At 43.6% G+C, this 21,439-nt stretch overlaps 2 protein-coding genes across 2 annotated transcripts; one reads left to right on the top strand and one right to left on the bottom strand.

The window, feature by feature from the left end:
* Positions 1-1,349: 1,349 nt before the first annotated feature.
* Positions 1,350-4,775, bottom strand: rag2 (recombination activating gene 2). Its single transcript, XM_055933766.1, has 2 exons — positions 4,283-4,775; positions 1,350-3,234 (listed from the first exon to the last, which is right to left on the bottom strand). The coding sequence occupies exon 2, from the start codon at positions 3,218-3,220 to the stop codon at positions 1,619-1,621; it is 1,602 nt and encodes a 533-aa protein (XP_055789741.1). The 5' UTR covers positions 3,221-3,234; positions 4,283-4,775; the 3' UTR covers positions 1,350-1,618.
* On the top strand, positions 3,498-20,618 carry iftap (intraflagellar transport associated protein). Its single transcript, XM_055933767.1, has 5 exons — positions 3,498-3,592; positions 6,597-6,671; positions 7,022-7,085; positions 20,007-20,170; positions 20,411-20,618. Exons 2-5 carry the CDS (start codon positions 6,597-6,599, stop codon positions 20,516-20,518), a joined length of 411 nt encoding a protein of 136 aa, XP_055789742.1. The 5' UTR covers positions 3,498-3,592; the 3' UTR covers positions 20,519-20,618.
* The last annotated feature ends 821 nt before the right edge of the window (positions 20,619-21,439 follow it).

Raw genomic sequence — 21,439 nt, 5'->3', positions numbered from 1 at the left:
GTAAACAGGGAAGGGGGAAGAGTAAACAGGGAAGAGTAAACAGGGGAAGAGTAAACAGGGAAGAGTAAACAGGGGAAGAGTAAACAGGGGAAGAGTAAACAGGGAAGGGGGAAGAGTAAACAGGGGAAGAGTAAACAGGGGAAGAGTAAACAGGGAAGAGTAAACAGGGAAGAGTAAACAGGGAAGGGGGAAGAGTAAACAGGGGAAGAGTAAACAGGGGAAGAGTAAACAGGGAAGAGTAAACAGGGAAGGGGGAAGAGTAAACAGGGGAAGAGTAAACAGGGGAAGAGTAAACAGGGGAAGAGTAAACAGGGAAGGGGGAAGAGTAAACAGGGAAGGGGGAAGAGTAAACAGGGGAAGAGTAAACAGGGAAGCAAGTGAGCCTTGAGGGGAACTGAAATTATTTGATAGTTTATTTATTTGTTTGATTGATTGATGTTATTGTTTATCTCTGCCTACACCATTTTGAGTTGTGACAGGCAATTTTTTATATTTGACACATTACATGTTCTAGTTCTATTTTACTGTCATGACTTTAACCTGATAATGTACAGATTTTCATAATGTGTAATATTTAGTTTAAACAACAGTCACAGTCACAGAATAACATCACGTTTTACATGACGGATGTTAAATAATGTATTTTCCATTGTTAAATTGCATTTGCTACATGAAGGATGATGGATATGGTTTGTGTGAATCTCATATCAGCGGTGTATTCAATCTGCTGCTTTGTCATGTTTCAAGTGTACATTTAAACTCAGGAAAATTACAACTGCTGCCAAAAACACTCACTCATTTTTTTATTTGAATGAAAATAATGATATTTATGCCTGTTGCACATTTGTTCACTGTTCATTTGTTTAATGTGTTTGTTCATTTGATTTGGTGGTTTTATTGGCCTTTTTTATTGTTTCATGATTACTGAAATAATTGTTCATACCTCTCTACAATACTGTTAATGTACTAAAAATGTAGCAAACAATTTATCACACTATTAAACTTTATTCAAACGATTTGTTGATTCTGCCATTGATAACTGAGCTTATGTGTTGGTTTATGTTATTACACCTGTGTGAACTGATCAATGTATTTTTTTTAAATCATAACATATTTGCCACAGAAACATTCAACCACAGAAAATAAATTATATTCTATAGGTTTACATACAGTTGTGCAAGTCCACACAGTATTAGCCTACCTTCCAAAGAAAATTTGGTTTGACAAACCTCAAATATTCTAAAAGCATCCTCTGATAATGACTGCCAAAAACGAGGGTGAAAACAGCAAGCCACAAAGTCACTATGTGTAATATGTGGGGGTAGAACATGGAGCAAATAGACTCTGGCTTTAATTTCCATTTTTATTCAATTTGGTTTCATACATTTTTCTTGCAAAAGTTTAGTTTAGTTTATTACATAAAATATTGAGCACTGTAAGGAATCATAAAACAAGCACAAAAAATTGTTCTGAGTTTAGTTATTCAAAAGTTTGAGAAGAGTAAATTGCTGCAATGGCACAGTAAACAATGATATGGCATTTAGGCCACATAATTAGAATGATATATTATGAACCAGTTGATCAATGAGTAAGTATAACTATACTGCATGGTCAGACATCACTCAAACAGCCTCCTGAAGAAGCGCTTCTTGGCGGGTGTCATCTTCGGCATCATTGGGCCCTTCCTGTGCTGGGGTTTCATGGGGCTCCTCTTCAGGGGCAGCACCTGGCGTGGCGGGGTCATCTCCTGGCGGGGCAGGCCCCCGTGGTCCAGGCAGAAGTACTTGCCGTTTCCCTGCGAGAGCCTCACCAGCAGGCCCTCAGTCAGCTCCATACACTGGGCGTGGACCCAGTGGCCTCCCTCCCCTTTGGAGCAGTAGATCATGGCTGGCCGCAGCAGCTCTGTGGAGTAGTAGGGCTCCCAAGTGTTGGGGTCCACCTGGCAGCCCAGGCAACATTTGACCCAATAGCCTGTCTGGGACTCGTCCTCCTCATCCTCTTCATTGTACGTATCCCCCTCTCCCTCGCTGCTGTCCTCCAGCTCATGGGGCTCGCGGCCGAAGTACAGCTCCTCAGAGTCCTCCAGAGGGGCGGAGTCCTCGAAGTCTGTGGACTCCTGGCTGCAGCCCTGATTCCCGTCTTCACCCTCTCCTCCCTCCTCCTTTTGGAAGCACACCTGGTAGAAGTAATGTGCTTCGGGCGGGGCTGGCCTGCCCTCAGAGGGGACCCCGATCAGAACGCTCCCTCCACCCAAGCTACCTCCGAACCAGGTGTGGCTGTGGCTGATTTCCCCTGTCCACTGAGGGGCCTCTCTGGGCTCGATGCTGATCCCAGAGTCATCCAGCACCACACTGCTGCACTCCATCCTCTTTTGGGTCTCTGACTGATACCCACCCAGGACAATGTACTCATGGGAGGGCCCCACACGGGTGGCAATAGCACTGGTGATGGACAGGCCGGTGTCCCGGTGCTCACAGGAGAGCAGAGGGCTGCCCTGCAGGAGGTCCACACGCAGGCAGAACACACGAGGAGGACGGGAGTCAGACGACAGAGTGTGGCCACCAAGGAAGTAGACACAGTCGTCTCTGGCCAAAGCTAGGTGGAAGGACTGGCCGTCAGTGAGCTCAGGTAAGGTGTGGGCGGAGCAGCAGCCAAACTCTAAGTCGATGATGAACACCTGAGGAGGGCAGTCCACAACGCTGTTCCAGTTCTCTGTGCTCCGCTCCCCGGCCGGCATGTAGGATCTGCCCCCAAACACAACGCAGGCCCTCTTGCCCAGACTCTGCACCATGCTGAGGGTGTGGCCGTATCGGGGCCCTGGCTGCTCTCCCACCAACTCTCTCTCCTGACATCGCAGGGTCACTTTGCGGTTGCAGCCACGGCTGTCCAGGGTCAGCAGGTAGAGGCTGGAGGAGATCTCATTGTTTGGGGTTCGGCCTCCATGGATGAGGTAGCCCTCTGGGTGTCCATCATGGGGCTCAAGGCGGGTCACGGCGGGACAACGCAGAGGGGGAAGGTAGCAGGAGTCATTGGAGAAGGAGATGGGTCGCAGTTTGAGCTCCCCATGCTTTAGGCGTACCCCGAAAACCCCAGTAGGACAGGAGCGCTTGGGCCAGCCTTTCTGGCCGAACAGAAATATGTCACCGTCCAGCTGTAACAGGGAGCAGCCAGGCTGCAGGAGGCTGCCACAGTTCACTGCAGTCAGTGGTTGCAGAGACATGCTACCGCAGGTGGCTGTGGGAAAACAACAACACAAAATTGTCTCAGTCAGCTGCTGCTTGTTTTGAACTGAAAGCTTTTAAACATGGATTGTCTGGCTCTTTCTAATTATATGGTATGATTATCAGTGACAGAACCATGTGTCTTAAAAGGAAAAGGCCATTTTACTATGTTTGAACAAGTAGGATAAAAAAATAATTTTCAGTCCAATGTATTTATTGTTGTTTATTTAGGAACTATTTATTCTAAATTCGTTTATGACCTGCAGAAATTCCTACCGGTGTGTAGTTTTGAATCGCTTTCTTTTCGTGCCATTAAATAGCCAAAAGACTCATTTCCCAACATTCCCTGCTCAACGCAAATCCGAGCGAAGGTAACGTAAATCGACGCTCTGTTGTCAACCTTTTACTCGTGTTATAACTAGCAACTTTTCCTAAACACGAGTTAGCTAGCGATTTTGGTGAACAATGAACATAATACTATGATACAAGTGTCAGCTTCGATTGTAATAGCATATGTGGTAGCCTGCTGTGGTCATGTTTGGCTGGCTAAGCTTAGTTGGAAGTTAGCTAGCCAGCTAACGTTAGCTAGCCTAAATTAACCTCGGCCACATCTATGATGTGATGTGCAGAGATATAGCTAAAGATGGTTTAGATTAGAAACTGTGATTTTTGATATAACAGTACGATAAACAACGCAAACTATCTAGCTAGCATTCTGCTACATTTAATCACGTTTGTTAGTAAGGTCCCATTGTGATGTCCTGCTCAATTAGACAGTAATAACGGCTATGCTAAGTTACTTAGCTAACGTTTGCTGTCTTTATGCCAAAGAGATAATTTAGGACATAAAATAGCTAGCTAACTTTTCTACAATCCATACTATATATAAAATATATATCTAACTATATGATTATAACTCCAATGTGACAATGAATGTATCTAGCTAGCTAGCTATAGATCATGTCTAGACATTCTTGTCACATTGGAGTTCTAATCATAGCTAACGTTACTACGATCATTGTCAAATCTCCCATTGAAAGCAGAATTTCAGCATTGCTTACCTCCTGCTGAAGTAGCTAACGTTACTGTTTGAACGTCTCGAAGAACAGTGTTGTGGAATGTTGTAATAAGTTAGGCTAGTCTTTGTGTAGCTTTAGTACTAAGCTGTTTAGACAGACACTGGTTGACATAGTTTGTGAAGCTTGATTGACTCAGATGAGTTACAGATCTTGAGGTTAACTGTCTGTGACCGCTGTTGACAGGCAGGTGTGCTCTCTCTAAACTGCAATAAGACTGAGCTGGTAATACAATCACTGTTAATGTAATCATAGGTTGTGTACAGTAGAGTTTGTTCTTTAGTTTTGTCATTGCTCTTGTGATTGAACCTTGAAGAACCAAAGGTAGCTTACAGTTGTGACTGCTACAGTTTGAAGGCAGTCTGTTTGCAATTAATGGAAATGCCAGCCCTTTATATAGTTGCACATGTAGTGCACCAATCCTTCCAGCCCCTCTCTTCAGCTCATCCTCTCTGTTCTATCACATTCCTCCTGTGGACTCCTCACAGTGACAGTGTAAAAGCTGGCTTTGTTACGCTGAGTACAGCCACGTTATTGTTGTCAGATTGCTTTTACATCTAAGGGAAGATGGCCATTAGCTCCCTGTCTCTCCCCGTGTGTGTGTGTCATTACAGCTGTGGAACATTCAGAGGGCCTCATTGTATGTATCCCATTTTTTAGCTGGAGAGCCATCATTATCCCCTCTGTGAACAGTTAGGCATTTTCCACACTACAGTTAAGTGGCATGTGTGTAGTGCCATGTGCAGTCAGTGGGACTGTGATTCATGTCCTCACACGGTACACTGAACCTGATGCATGACTTACATTATACTGTGTTAAAGAAGAGAAAGGGAAGAGAAGAGCACAGCTTTATTTCCTTTTAATTTCTAGTTCTACTCAAGCTTGAATTCCTTTTCTATTATGCCTAACCACTTCTTGTGTAGTCTACTGGAGGAGAGAGAGGAACACACACACACACACACACACACACACACACACACACACACACACACACACACACACACACACACACACACAGTGAGCTGGAAGCAGCTGTCTGACAACCATTAGCATAATGTTTTTGTGTTTTTGGATGGGCTGTGAGAAGGCTCAGGGAGCGTACAAAACAAACGCTGCAACCACGATTGCCTGGAAGAACGTTAGAACTCAAAAACAAACAAGTAGCGGAGCACCTGTGTCTCTTTGAGCTGTTGCTTAGAGGGGGGTACCTCCAGCACCAGAAACAGGAAATAAAGCATTCCTCCCCATTCCTAACAGCTGAATAGGTACTATGGGCATGTTTTTTCTATGCGTTAAGATAATACACCTCCAAATCAGCACTGAATAACAAACCAGCTCAGTCAGTCAGTTCCTTAAGGCACCTACACAGTGGTCTGCGTTATGTTGCAGCTGGGTCGGTGCAGTTGTGTGTGTGTGGCAGGCTCAGCAGTGAGCCATGGAGATGTATCCCAGGCCATGCAGGGATTTGCAGAGTATAATTGATAGAACAGAGTCATTAGAAAGTGCTGTAGCACCTGTTTCTGTCCCCGCTATAATGTTTCAATACCTGACAAGTCCTTCCCTGCAAGATTTTGGTTTTGATTAAGGGGCGCAGTGACAGTTATGTTCTGACGATCATACTTGCTGCAGTGTTTAATGCGATGCTTAATTGTTCCCCCTGTAGTTGGTTCTGTGCTTTTAATGATGTAACTATTGGGCCAATAAAGGTATTTTTAAAATAAAATACAATTTCTCTCTCTCTTTTTCTCTCTGTCGGTCTCCCTTGGTTTATTTCTGTTCCCTCCATCTATTTCAGTGTTATCCCATTTTCCTAAACCAAATTAGTGGATTGTTTCAGGAGCAGGTAGGTTTACTTCAGATGTGTACATTGGAGCATGAACAGTGCTTAGGACCTCAGGCTATGCCAGCTATTGAATTAACCATAATTCTGATTAAAGGTTCTCTCTGCTGTAATCGATACTACACATCAGCAAGTTACACACTGAAACTGAAAGTCTGGGATAGGATCCCATATTTGGTGTCCAATTAATCTTACTGGTGATTATTTGGAAGTGTTGAGTGAGCACAAGATCCTATAGCATCTGTAGGACTCTTAGAGGCACTCAGCTGCCCAAACACATCCGTATCTGTAACAACTGGAGCCATAAATCAACAGGAGTAGTGGCCCCGACCCCACAGAGCTCTTAGTGTCTGATGAGGTCATAATGACAGTCAAACTGCTTGAGCAAAAATGCAGTGGTCATATACAGTATGAGTATCTGGCAGTGAGTATCTCTTTGTCACTGTGGTTTGGTTGCAGATGGAGCTAGGTGCTGGAGTGACTATGGGCAGCTGTGGAAATGGAGACTGTCGTCCACCAGGCATAACTCTCAAGGTTGATATTGTGGACTAAAGTAATGTTGTTGTAATATCCCAATTCCATACTGTATTTTAAATATGGGAATATTTATGTTAGTGCATATTTTTAGAAAAACTGCTTGCAATTTGTTTAGTATTTTTTATTTTTTTTTGTCACTGATATAAGTCAGGGTCACACACATTGACTCATGATGATCACATATTATAAACTGCTATATACTTTGTCTCTACTATCGATCAAAATACAGATTTCTAAATTGTTTACTACAGTAATATACACAACATAAAGTAATAATCACTTTCTCTTGCTTTCTGATTTGAGAATTGTTGATTGAAGAGTAACTCTCCATTGTTCTCTGTGTATAGCTGGATAACTACCTGGATGTTGGGGACTTCAGTGAGGAGGAAGGAGATGTAACTGCTGACCCAGGTACAGCATCTTGTTCTCTCACTCACAACTCTCCGGTTTCCAGAACTGATTTTAGATTAGTGCATTGTACAAGGTGGAAAATAACTTTCTTGGCACTGTATAATGGCATTCTTGTTTCTTCTAAAGTCATTTAAGAGTGTGCATGATCATCATTAACATTAATTTATCCTAATCTTTACTGATTACGGTAGAATTAGAAAGTTAGCGCCTTGCCATGCAGTATTGATATGAGCCTTTGAGTCCACAATGCTATTTCACGGAGAATGGTTTCATTAATCGAAGCTTCTTTGACAGTAAATTACAGCGCTCCAGAGTTCTTACATTATTTCCTCAAAGAAAGGAAAATCTCCAGTGAAAAGTAGAATATATTCTTAATAATCCATGTAAAGAAGGAAACATGAAGAAGTTTGCCAGTAAGCCTTAGAAGACATTTAAGAGTTCACCTTGTAATAGGATTTAGTTAATGTCATGTGCATATTATTTCTGTAATAAGGCTAGTCAAGGCCATTCATTTTAAATACATTACCATCTATTACGCATTTTCAATACATGCCCCGGCCCTGTAATTAGTGTTAAGGGCAATGGCTCTCTGCTCTGTGGTGTATTGCTCTCTGTCCTCATTTAGCAACGAGGGATACATAGACCGCGTGCAAACTACATCTCCATACAACTGCTTTAGATACAGAGGTACAGGGCCCTAACGCCAACCCTGATGCTGAGCCCAACAGTAACAACCAGACACCTCCACAACATGTTGTGTGTGTGTGTGTGTGTGTGTGTGTGTGTGTGTGTGTGAGCTGCCCAGTGTGTGAGCTGCCCAGTGACACGAGCCTACCAGACAAGCTAAATAACTTCTATGCTCGCTTCGAGGCAAGCAACACTGAGGCATCCATGAGAGCATCAGCTGTTCCGGACGACTGTGATCACGCTCTCCGTAGCCGGCGTGAGTAAGACCTTTAAACAGGTCAACATACACAAGGCCGCAGGGCCAGACGGATTAGCAGAAGGTGTGTTCCGGGCATGTGCTGACCAACTGGCAGGTGTCTTCACTGACATTTTCAACATGTCCCTAATTGAGTCTGTAATACCAAAATGTTTCAAGCAGACTACCATAGTCCCTGTGCCCAAGAAACACAAAGGCAAACTGCCTAAATGACTACAGACCCGTAGTACTCACGTCCGTAGCCGTGAAGTGCTTTGAAAGGTTGGTCATGGCTCACATCAACACCATTTTCCCAGAAACCCTAGACCCACTCCAATTTGCATACCGCCCAAACAGATCCACAGATGATGCAATCTCTATTGCACTCTACACTGCCCTTTTCCACCTGGACAAAAATAACACTTGTGTGGGAATGCTATTCATTTCTACAGCTCAGCGTTCAACACCATAGTACCCTCAAAGCTCATCACTAAGCTAAGGATCCTGGGACTAAACACCTCCCTCTGCATCTGGATCCTGGACTTCCTGGCGGGCCGCCCCCAGGTGGTGAGGGTAGGTAGCAACACATCTGCCACGCTGATCCTCAACACTGGAACTCCCCAGGGGTGCATGCTCAGTCCCCTCCTGTACTCCCTGTTCACCTACGACTGCATGGCCAGGCATGACTCCAACACCATCATTAAGTTTGCAGACGACACAACAGTGGTAGGCCTGATCACCGACAACGACGAGACAGCCTATAGGGAGGAGGTCAGAGACCTGGCCGGGTGGTGCCAGAATAACAACCTATCCCTCAAACGTAACCAAGACTAAGGAGATGATTGTGGACTACAGGAAAAGGAGGACCGAGCACGTCCCCATTCTCATCGACGGGGCTGTAGTGGAGCAGGTTGAGAGCTTCAAGTTTCTTGGTGTCCACATCACCAACAAACTTGAATGGTCCAAACACACCAAGACAGTTGTGAAGAGGGCACGACAAAGCCTATTCCCCCTCAGGAAACTAAAAAGGTTTGGCATGGGTCCTGAGATCCTCAAAAGGTTCTACAGCTGCAACATCGAGAGCATCCTGACTGGTTGCATCACTGCCTGGTACGGCAATTGCTCGGCCTCTGACCACAAGGCACTACAGAGGGTAGCGCGTACGGCCCAGCACATCACTGGGGCTAAGCTTCCTGCCATCCAGGACCTCTACACCAGGTGGTGTCAGAGGAAGGCCCTAAAAATTGTTAAAGACCCAAGCCACCCCAGTCATAGACTGTTCTCTCTACTACCAGATGGCAAGTGGTATCGGAGTGCCAAGTCTAGGACAAAAAGGCTTCTCAACAGTTTTTTACCCCCAAGCCATAAGACTCCTGAACAGGTAATCAAATGGCTACCCAGACTATTTGCAACCCCCCCAACCCCTCTTTTACTGCTATTCTCTGTTCATCATATATGCATAGTCACTTTATCCATATCTACATGTACATACTGCCTCAATCAGCCTGACTAACCAGTGTCTGTATGTAGCCTCGCTACTTTTATAGCCTGTCTTTTTACTGTTGTTTTATTTCTTTACCTACCTATTGTTCAACTAATACCTGTTTTGCACTATTGGTTAGAGCCTGTAAGTAAGCATTTCACTGTAAGGTACACCTGTTATATTCAGCGCACGTGACAAAAACTTTGATTTGATTTGTGAGGGTATTTACAATGGGGATGCAGCCAGGCCTGGTGTGTGTCCTTCCTAACTTGATGGGGAAAGGGGATTGGTAATGAGGAGAGGGTTGACTAAGTAACTATCAGTGTTTTGTGCCAAACATTGTTAAAATCACTGGGTGGGTGTCATTGTCACCCTGGCTGCTAGTCCAAGGTGCTGATGCCCACAAATGTCTGACAGTGAACTCCCACCTTGATTAGCATGTACAGTATAGTTATCAATGTGCTGGGCGTAAAGCAGGTGGAGAGGACGAGGGGAGTGTTGGGGAAGGCGTTTCTGCTGCGTCTTTCTGACACTGAGTACATCGTAATTGCCTTTACGACAGGATTGATGACCGCGCAGCATCTGAATGAATCTGTCAGGGGTGATGGCTGCTGTGATGGGTTTTAGTTGCGTCTGAGAACAGTATATGTAAGGTTTTGTTTAGTGTATTACGATCCCCATTAGCTACTGCACATGCAGAAGCTACTATTCCTGTGGTCCACATAAAACATACAATACATGACAAAGTACAGAACAGTTATATACAAGAGTAACGTAAGATATTACATAAAATAAGTTATACATTCCGTTTATTGGGTACACCCATCTAGTACTGAGTCGTACCCCCTTTTTTTTGTATTTGTATTTATTATGGATCCCCATAGCAGCTACTCTTCCTGGGGTCCAGCAAAATTAAGGCAGTTTGTACAATTTTAAAAACATTACAATACATTCACAGATTTCACAACACATTGTGTGCCCTCAGGCCCCTACTCCACCACTACCGCATATCTACAGTACTAAATCCATGTGTATGTATAGTACGTATGTTATCGTGTGTGCGTGTGTGTGTGTGTATGCATGTCTGTGCCAATGTTTGTGTTGCTTCACTGTCCCCACTGTTCCATAAGGTGTTTTTTTAATCTGTTTTTTAAATGTAATTTTACTGCTTGTGTCAGTTGCTTGATGTGGAATAGTGTTACATGTAGTTATGGCTCCATGTAGTACTGTGCGCCTCCCATAGTCTGTTCTGGACTTGGGTTCTGTGAAGAGACCTCTTGTGGCATGTATTGTGAGGTATGCATGGGTGTCTGAGCTGTGTGCCAGTAGTTTAAACAGACAGCTTGGTGCATTCAACATGTCAATACCTATCATAAATAAAAGTAGTGAGGAAGTCAATCTCTCCTCCACTTTCAACCAGGAGAGATTGACATGCATATTATTAATATTAGCTCTCTGTGTACATCCAAGGGCCAGCCGTGCTTCCCTGTTCTGAACCAATTACAATTTTCCTACGTCCTTTTTTTGTGGCACCTGACCACTCGACTGAACAGTAGTCAAGGTGCGACAAAACTAGGGCCAAAGCGATGCTCTGCCTTCTTAACAACACTATCAACAAGGCAGGTCCTACAGGCCCTAGTTTTGTCGCACCTTGACTACTGTTCAGTCGTGTGGTCAGGTGCCACAAAACTAGAGCCTGTAGGACCTGCCTTGTTGATAGTGTTGTTAAGAAGGCAGAGCATCGCTTTGGCCCTAGTTTTGTCGCACCTTGACTACTGTTCAGTCGAGCATCGCTTTATTATAGACAGACTTCTCCCCAGCTTAGCTACTACTGCATCAATATGTTTTGACCATGACAGTTTACAATATAGGGTTACTCCAAGCAGTTTAGTAATCTCAATTTGCTCAATTTCCAACTTGCTCAATTTAATTTTCCTCCAGAATAACCTGAATTATTTGGGGTGTGGATTCTACAAGGTATGGCGTTCAAACGTTGCTCAATTGGTATCAAGGGACCTAACGTGTGCCAGGAAAACAATCCCCACGCCATTTATGTATTTATTTTTTATATAACTTTTATTTAACTAGGCAAGTCAGTTAAGAATAAATTCTTATTTACAATGACGGCTTACCCCGGTCAAACCCGGACGACGCTGGGACAATTGTGTGCCACTCTATGGGACTCCCAATCCTGGCCACTTGACTCAATGTCTGTAGGAGTTAAATATTTTTGTGAAAGGGGTGGTGTACCTAATAAACTGTCAGCTGAGTGTATATTGGAAAGACACCAGCAGACAACAAAAATACTATTTACTCACTATTCATATATACACATTGTTATATAATAATTACAGTTAAATTAGATGTTTAGACAGAGGAGAAGCGCTGTGATACAATATGTTTATTTTTTCTAGCTAAACTTGCTTTTTGCTTCTGGTGGTAGAGCATTCCACAGTGATATGGCTCTACACTGTAACGGCTTTCTTCTGTGGTGGACGAAGGAGAGGACCAAAGCGCAGCGTGGTTAGTGTTCATCATCTTTAATAATAACAAAAAACGCGAACACTACAAAATACAAAACAGTCCTATCTGGTGCATAGAACACAAAGACAGAAGACAACCACCCACAAAACCCAACACAAAACAGACTACCTAAATATGGCTCCCAATCAGAAACAAACGACTAACACCTGCCTCTGATTGGGAACCATATTAGGCCAAACACAGAAACAGGAAAACTAGACACACAACATAGAATGCCCACTCAGCTCACGTCCTGACCAACACTAAAGCAAAGGAACTATGGTCAGAACGTGACATACACATAACTGAGCGAAGCATTACATTTGTTTTGGGTACCGTGATGAAACCCATAGTGGCGTATCTGGTGGGGTATTTAAAAATATATATATAATTTAAAATTTTATTTCACCTATCAACAGCTATCATGCATGCTGTTGATGTTAGTTCTGTGCGTGCTGTTAAGGGCAAGCAGTTAAGGGCAAGGCATGCTGCTTTGTTTTGAGCCAGCTGCAGTTTTGCTAGGTCTTTCTTTTTTTTTTCTTTTTTTTTTACCGTTATTTTACCAGGTAAGTTGACTGAGAACACGTTCTCATTTGCAGCAACGACCTGGGGAATAGTTACAGGGGAGAGGAGGGGGATGAATGAGCCAATTGTAAACTGGGGATTATTAGGTGACCATGATGGTTTGAGGGCCAGATTGGGAATTTAGCCAGGACACCGGGGTTAACACCCCTACTCTTACGATAAGTGCCATGGGATCTTTAATGACCTCAGAGAGTCAGGACACCCGTTTAACGTCCCATCCGAAAGACGGCACCCTACACAGGGCAGTGTCCCCAATCACTGCCCTGGGGCATTGGGATATTTTTTTTAGACCAGAGGAAAGAGTGCCTCCTACTGGCCCTCCAACACCACTTCCAGCAGCATCTGGTCTCCCATCCAGGGCCTGACCAGGACCAACCCTGCTTAGCTTCAGAAGCAAGCCAGTAGTGATATGCAGGGTGGTATGCTGCTGGCAAGCACCTGACGATATTATCGCACAGTAATCAAGATAGGACAAGATCAGAGCATGAACAACCAGTACAGTTGATCTTTGTGTCAAAAACGCTGGCAACAATTTCATTACGCTTTTTTGCCGACTTTTACTGACACCGGCCATATTCAACGGTGTTGTACACTTTAGCTAGCTAACATGTAGCTAGCTAGCTAGCTATGTAGCTAGCTCTTGGTAAACAATATGTAAGATCCCACACATCACGTAACGTTGGCTAACAAGCCAGCCAGCTAACGTTAGCTAGTTAAACAACAATGAACATAGTGCCAAATCATGTTGTTACTACCCTGCATGAATCTGCTGGGAGCTAACTAACCAGGTTTAATGTTAGCTAGCTAACATTAGGCTCTAACTAGCAAAGCAAACGGTTCTGGGATACGAATAATAATGTCATACACGTACGTTAGCTAGCTAGCTAACAGTACATTTTAGCTTGAAATGAAACCACTTTCTGTCAAACGTGTAATATCTGAAAATGTAGCTAGCTAGACTATCTTACCCGCCGTATACATCATGGGCGAGTCTCCCTGTCACGGATGCCATGCCATGGTTGCCCTTAGTTTGAAGATGTAATCCGGAGACAGGTTTTTTCTTCATCTCCTTAGCTATCATATTCTAATACTACTGATTTCAAAACTCGATCCTCCAGAAAGTGGAGAGCAACACTTATGCAGCTCCACTACACGATACATAAAAAAAAGCCGCGTTAGACAAGATTACCAACACAGACTGACCAGCTGAAATAGACAGAAGCCCTCTATATGGCAGACCAATCCGAACCCCTTTCTCGGCATGTCCAGCCCACTCATTATCTCAGCCAAATGGTTACTGGGAAGGTTGCTCACTTTTTCTGTGGCTTAACCAACAAGGCTCGTAATTTAATAATTGTATTCATATTTACAGATGGCATGCAAGTTTGTTATTTAGGCACATGAAAGTTCACATGCTCCAGAAGGCATTTCTGCCAAAAAATGCATTTTGATAAAAAACCATTCAAAAGGCTCTCCTGTGAAGTCGTGACTTGTGACATACGCCTAGTTTCCTGAAACGGGTCACATTTAAGACCCGTTTATTTTTGATTACCCATTCTGACACTGACTAAAGGTGTCTCCAAGACATAACAAACCACTGTAGCTGTGTTCTCCAGGTGATTTTTGTCTTTAGGTAAAACATCCTTAGAGAGTACTTGTTTACCTATATGTAGTTTACATGCACACTAATAATTCGATATTAAACCTTGCTCTGCTTATCTTACTCGGTGTAAGGTCAAAATCAAAATTAGCATACACCGATTAAAACACCTGGTTTTCTGAGAAATCTTTCTAATTATTAGGACATGTAAACCGCTTAATTGGTGTTCCAGAGGTGTATTTGATCTGCGCATGTGGCAGCACTGGTAGTACAAGCCTTCTTCTTATGCGTGAGTGAAGAGGGTTCGCAAAAACTAAAAGTATGCATCTTAGAAATAGTTTTCATATACAAACTTTATATGTCCGAACTCAGAATCAAATAGGCTTCGCAAATATAACATGGTCACTGTGGTAGAACGTTTATTTTGATTGACGATTTTCTGCATCAAAAGTCCCATCGGGTAGCCTGATTTCAGATGTGCCCATGTAAACAGGATTATTAGGGAAATTGTTCTTCTTGCAAAGCATCTAAATGTTTGAAACAAATTTATATTAATCTGACTCGTATTATTGTGTGCATGTAACCGTGCTCAATGTGTGACTTTCTCATCTGCACATAATACACAAGGTGGTGTCCCTTCACCAACTCATACTTTGTCTTGCTTCCTCCTTATCCTCGCCTCTCGTCTCCTTCCACCTCCCCTCCCCTGCTCCATCCTCCCATCCCAGTGTGACTTTCACAGTGAGAGTAATTAGCTGTTTAATTAGGATCAACACCGGCCCTGTGGCTGCCAAGCCAAGCCAAGGAGAAGTGTCAATATTTAATGGTGTCTGCTCCTCTCTAATTGATTTAAATTCCCTTTTATGAACGCATGGAGACACATAATTGTATACCTACCCTCTCTTTGACAGTTGTCTAGGCCTGTCCTTTTCAGTTTGATCGCTCTCCATCGCCCTGATGTTTTGGTCAGGGTCTTATTATCAGGAGCGTGTTTTGGGTCCTGCTATTTCAGGCTCCTCTCTCTCTCTCTCTCTCTCATCTCTGTGTTCTCTGGATGTGGGTTATATTAGCTGGCTGGCAAAGATGATTACAGCCGACCAAGGCCTTTTTAATTCAGATTAAATCTCCTCCGCCCCATTGATGTCTTTCATATGCCTGCCTGCCAGCCAGCCAGCCAACCATCCCTCACCTGTTGTCTGTGACCCTTTTTCTCATGCTGTTGTTGAGTCCTCCTGCTGCGTGCTGCAGGATCTGTATTCTGGAGAAACTGTCAGAGGAAATATGGGTTCATAGTGTGGCTTTGCATTTTGATAGAGATTCGTTTCACTGCAGAGTTACAGCAGGCTTAGTGTCCTGTTTGGATTAGTGTTGTCACGAAACCAGAATTTTGGTTGTGAGCCGAGTGTCTGCAGGTTTTCGCACCACCCTTGTACTTGATGGATGAATTAAGGTCACAAATTAGTAAGGAACTCCCCTCACCTGGTTGTCTAGGTCTTAACCTGCAGACACTCGGCCCTCCGTGGAATGGGTTTGACACCCCTGCTCTATACCATCACGATTCTCAATAGTAAAATTATACCAGAACGATACCGCGGCAAAAAAAGAAGGCATATTAGCCAAAAACACAGAATGGCACTTGATCCAGACAGATAAACTCAGCTACTGCTCTGTTCAATTGTTGGGCATTTTATGTGTTCATTACATTTGAATTGTTTTATGTCAACATTTTTCAGAGACAGACGTGCATGCATTAATGAATCAACTTTACAATCAATTTGACTTTGTTTTTACCAATCTAACTACATAACAACGTAATGGTAATCATTTATTTGAATGGTAAATCTGTTGATATACTGGGTAGCCTAGGCCTATCCACAATACAGGTGAATCCATATTCAATAGGAGTGTGTGCATGCATTGAGTTATTGAGCTTGTTTTGGCTTATTTCATGAGGCTACAGATGACAAACAATCTGTATCCCTTTCATTTAGGACTTATTTTATTGTACTGACCAACAACATTTGCATAGAAGTAGCTTATTTTATAAAAATGTGCGCTGTGTCTTTAAACAGTAATGACTTCATTCATGAGGCAAGAGGGGTGCGGCATGTCAGAGCACAGTCAGTTCGCTGAGACAATAGAGTTCATTTTCTGGATTCAGGTTCACTCAAACATCGTTTTAAGCTTTATTTTACTATTGACAGTTACTGATGATTTTGGGATTATATATCGAATCGCTCTCATTAAATATTTGTCATCTGATGGATTTGTTTCAGTCTCTGAATTGTATAATTAAGCAATAGGGCCCGAGGGGGTGTGGTATATGGCCAATATACCACAGCTAAGGGCTATTTTATGTATGACGCAACACGGAGTGCCTGGAGACAGCCCTGTATATTGGCTATATATCACAAACCCCTGAGGTGACTTATTGCTATTCTAAACTGTTTACCAACTTAATTAGATCAGTAAATACCTGTGGTATATGCTCTGATATACCACGGCTGTCGGCCAATCAGCATTCAGGGCTCGAACCACCCAGTTTATAATTTAACTTTTCACCGCCAGCTCCTGATATCATGGCATAAAAACTCAAGTCTGTGCCCTGAATTAGCCTAGTGTGCATGTGCGCCCAGCTATATCCTGTCCCACTCTTGTTTTCCCTAGCTAAACTAGCTGGCTAGCTGAACTATGCTAGTTTTCATCCTCATTGCTAAACTTCCTAAATACTGCACCCTCAACATCAAAACGTTGTTGCTAGTTATACAATCATGTAACTAAGAAATTCAATGGAAATAAAATATTTTATTTTTTTGTTTAATAGTCATGACTGATTCGAGCTATCTGTTGTGTCGTAAGACAATGGTGGCAAAGGATATCATTGCTACTTAATGCAGATTCAAGTTCAGTTTTGAAATTCACTGGTGTCATTGAGGTAGGCTGGTCATTTCTGACTGGTCTTGGAACTGTCAATGGGCAGCCTCTCCCCGTTTGGCTCGATGGTATATTTAGTGATTTTGCCAACACAGCCAGATACAGTATGTACACAGTTTTGTACCCTTAACCTTTTTTATACTGTTTGTTGATTTAATTGGACTTTATTAGTATAATGAGTAATCCAGGAATGTCACGATTTAATTGACTCGAGAAAATAGCAACTCTATAGAGCACCAATGCCAACAATGAATGACAAAATGTGTCCACAGGGCTCCTCCTCCTCAACACTATAGATCATCTTTGGGGTAGATGGGAGTAAGTGAATGAAAACGTTTTTGGTGGCAATCAGCTTTGAAATCAGCATATGTTGCCTTCTGGTTTGCATATTATCACAAACAAAGTACTAGGGTAGTGAATGGATGTCAGCTTTAGCTGTCATCTAGCAAGGAAAGCTACCGGTAGCTTACAGAGCTGGAAGCTATCTTCCATTGTAAAGTGTTCTAGCCTTTATGGACATTGTTTTGTGAACAGTAATCAACAGTTTTAACATTTCTACATGCCGTGTTGCATTTTTCAAGTGTGTTATGAGTAAGTGGAGCAGGCACAGTGCGTGCTATAATAAGGGGTCGGCAGTCAGATACAGGCGTGATCCGTGAGACACATTTCACAGAAGTACCGAACCGTTTTTCATGTTCTAGTAATCCGAAAAGTGCATTATTTTTGATATACTGTGCGACACTAGTTGGATGTGTCTGACAGGAGGAGCAGAAAGACAGATACTCCTGAGGCGTGTTCAGTTGAGTGAAAATCTTTTGAAATGGAGTGAAGCATGTAGTTGCTAAATTAAAGGAAAACTCCACTCAAAAACTATTCTTTTCGTTAGTCCAGTGTTGATACAGTCCCAAAATGGTTTGTCTCTTGCTCAAAAAATGTATTATATGGTGCAAAACACATCATCATGATGTGTCAAGTGACACTTTGGTTCTTGAATGTCAAATATCTTGAACAACTTGACTGCTGACATGCAAACCATTTTGGGACTGTATCCAGACTTGGTGCATCGGTACCGCTTGCCGTGCGGTAGCAGAGAGAACAGTCTATGACTTGGGTGGCTGGAGTCTTTGACAATTTTTAGGGCCTTTCACTTATACCGCCTGGTATAGAGGTCCTAGATGGCAGGGAGCTTGGCCTCAGTGATGTACCGGGCCATACGCACTACCCTCTGTAGCACCTTGCAGTCATATGCCAAGCAGTTGCCATAGCAAGCGGTGATGCAGCCAGTCAAGATGCTCTCGATGGTGCAGCTGTTGAACCTTTTGAGGATCTGAGGACCCATGCCAAATCTGTTCAGCCTTCTGAGGGGGAAGAGGTGTTGTCGTGCAGTCTTTATGACTGTGTTGGTGTGTGTGGACCATGATAATTCCCTAGTGACATGAACACCGATGAACTTAACGCTCTCGACCTGCTCCACCACAGCCCTGTCGATGTGGATGGGGGAGTGCTCGGCACTCAGTTTCCAGTAATCCAGATCAGCTCTGTTTTGCTGACGTTGAGGGAGAGGTTGTTGTCCTGGCACCTCACTGCCAGGTCTCTGTAGGCTGTTTCATTGTTGTCCGTGATCAGGCCTAACACCACCACCTTGTCGTGGGCAAACAAAATGAGGGTGCTGGAGTTGTGCGCGGCCACGCAGTCGTGGGTGAACAGGAGGGGACTAAGCAGGTACCCCTGAGGGGCCCCCATGTTGAGTGTCAGTGTGGCGGATGTGTTGTTGCCTACCCTCACCACTTAGGGGTAGCGCATCAGGAAGTCCAGGTTCCAGTTGCAGAGGAAGGTGTTTAATCTCAGGGTCCTTAGCTTAGTGATGAGATTGGAGGGCACTATGGTGTTGAATGCTGAGCTGTAGTCAATGAACAGCTTTCTTACATAGGTATTCCTTTTGTCTAGATGGGACAGTGTGGAATGCAATAGAGATTGCGTCATCTTTTGGGGAGGTATACGAATTGGAGTGGGTCCATGTTGTCTGGGATGATGGTGTTGATATGAGCCATCACCAGCCTTTCAAAGCATTTCATGGTTACAGATGCGAATGCTACGAGGCGATAGTAATTTAGACAAGTTACCTTGGCATTTTGTGTGTGATCACACAGTCGTCCGAAACAGCTGGTGCTCTCATGCATGGTTCAGTGTTGCTAGCCTCGAAGCGAGCATAGAAGGTATTTAGTTCGTCTGGTAGGATTGCGTCACTGGACAGCTCGCGGCTGGGGTTTGCAGGAGTTGTATTAGGTTACAGTGTGTAGTGCCCACTGGTGAGAACTTGAGGAGGTAAAATCATTACTCGTAAAATGATCATTTCTATACACGATTTCCTAGGGATACAATTCAATTGTGGTGATGAGCAGCCCTTTCTAACTTACTGGAGTCTGATTTTAATTGAACAAAGAGTCACTTCTCATTTTCTGTAATTTGATTGTCACACTTCTGAATTGTGTTTGATGATGGCACAGAACAAAGCCAATGCGATAATCATTTGCATAATGATGTACTTACTCTGATCTTCTGGAAATAATTCATTGGCTTAGATCTTCAGGAGCTATTGAATCCCAATTAACTAAAATGATCTAACTTTTCAAGGAGTGCCACTTGAAAAGGCTGGCTTCTCTGAGTGAAAACTTAATGGTCAGTTCAGTCTCACACTGTGAATCCTATTCAAGCCACAGTCCGTGAACTGTACATACCATCAAAGAGGGGTCTTAATCCTGTGTGATGTTCTCTCCTTCTTTTTCAAGTTACTGAGGAAGGATAGCTAGAAGCAGAAAGAAGACACTGTTGAGTCCTCTCTCCTCTCCTCTGTCTTCTCTCCTCTTTTCTCAGATGGTGGGGTTCGGGTTCTACCAGGGGAGGTGGAGGAGGAACTCCCTACCTACCTGCCCTCCTTCTGTCACCTGACCCAGCTGGACCTGACCTCCACAGGCAGGAGGACGGGGACGCGGCCGGGGACACGGGGACAGCAGCAGGACACGCTACCACAGGGACAGGTACGAGAAAGACACTAAGATGAAGATGACATTTACCCACCCCAGGAACAGCTTAGTTGACTCCGCAATTAGTTGACCAGGAAAATGGAACTTCCAGTTGGTATATTTTGTTTGAGAGTTATGTTAAGCATTCATAAGTGTTGTTATTTAAGCCACAGTCTTTCTGTGCTAGCGTCATGTGAGAGGGGTCTGTCTATATACAGTATAGGCAACTTAATTCATGTCATTGACTTTTCACAGAGTGACAGTGAAGAGGTTTTGCCTTTCAACCTGGATAAGAACTTTGACTACGACAATGTTGTGCTGTCTAGCAAACATCTCCTACCACAGTCCAACACTGGTGTATGACCTCTGTGCAGGGACCACTGTCTGGGAGAGCCTTGTGTCATACCACATCAAATAACCCAACTTACCATTTAACTCGACTAATAAACCACTCCTGAAAACAGCATCCTTCCTGTCATTCCTGCTACTAAGTGTAACATTAGAACAGAGCAACACCAAAACGGTGTTTGAAAAGGACTATTTTAAAGGAACACAACAGCAGCACAGACTTCATGTACTGTAAATAGTGCTAAGCTAATGGCACAGCTTATCTGAATTCTCTCCTCTGGATCAGGAATAATCACACTGTTTTGGGCTGTGAGACTGGTCACTGATGAATGACGACACACAGGAACATAGAGGCTTGGCCCACCAGGCATCACACAGCAGAAAAGCTGTGTATTTGTGTTTGTGTGTAAGAGGTAATTTGTGTGTACGTGTGTGTGTGCATGCTCGTACCCCACTGGGTAAACACCCTGTACTGTAATTAATTCCCTGTAGCTACAGCCTGTGTCTCACTGTGCCTTTGCATTGGAACAAAGAGCTCTGGGAGGTGCACTGAGCAGGCTTCATAACCTGAAAGCACACGCCAAATATTCCCTCTAACTAATGCTATGTTGTTGTGTCAGTGGTTCGTTTGTGATTTGACATCTAAAGTATTTGTGTGTGTAAGAGAGAGCGTTAGTGTGTGAGAGAGAGAGAGTGACAGGGGTTGACAAGTTCATACTGAGTTCATACTGCAGAAAAGCAAAATACATCTTCCAGTGCGACTGTTGGTTTACTTTAAAACATTAAGAAGAATGTGTGCAAGACGACGCGTGTGCAGCCTACTCAGCCTGAACGCAATGCATATTTAATGGATGTTCCTGTCACCTCACATTTAATTGGTGGGTGGCAGGGTTGGAACAAGCCTAAAGAGGACAAGACCTTTTCACAGTTACATGT

This window comes from Salvelinus fontinalis, chromosome 9 (assembly GCF_029448725.1).
Source record: "Salvelinus fontinalis isolate EN_2023a chromosome 9, ASM2944872v1, whole genome shotgun sequence".
NCBI lineage: Eukaryota > Metazoa > Chordata > Actinopteri > Salmoniformes > Salmonidae > Salvelinus > Salvelinus fontinalis.
Note: the sequence above shows the minus strand (reverse complement) of the source record. Positions and strands in the feature narration are given on the sequence as shown.

Bases quoted from the DNA above. Each gene is read 5' to 3' on its own strand.
- rag2 (XM_055933766.1), bottom strand. From the start codon at position 3,220: ATGTCTCTGCAACCACTGACTGCAGTGAACTGTGGCAGCCTCCTGCAG.
- iftap (XM_055933767.1), top strand. From the start codon at position 6,597: ATGGAGCTAGGTGCTGGAGTGACTATGGGCAGCTGTGGAAATGGAGAC. The intron at 6,672-7,021 runs GTTGATATTGTG...CTCTGTGTATAG, and splicing joins CACCAGGCATAACTCTCAAG to CTGGATAACTACCTGGATGT. The intron at 7,086-20,006 runs GTACAGCATCTT...CTCTTTTCTCAG, and splicing joins AGATGTAACTGCTGACCCAG to ATGGTGGGGTTCGGGTTCTA.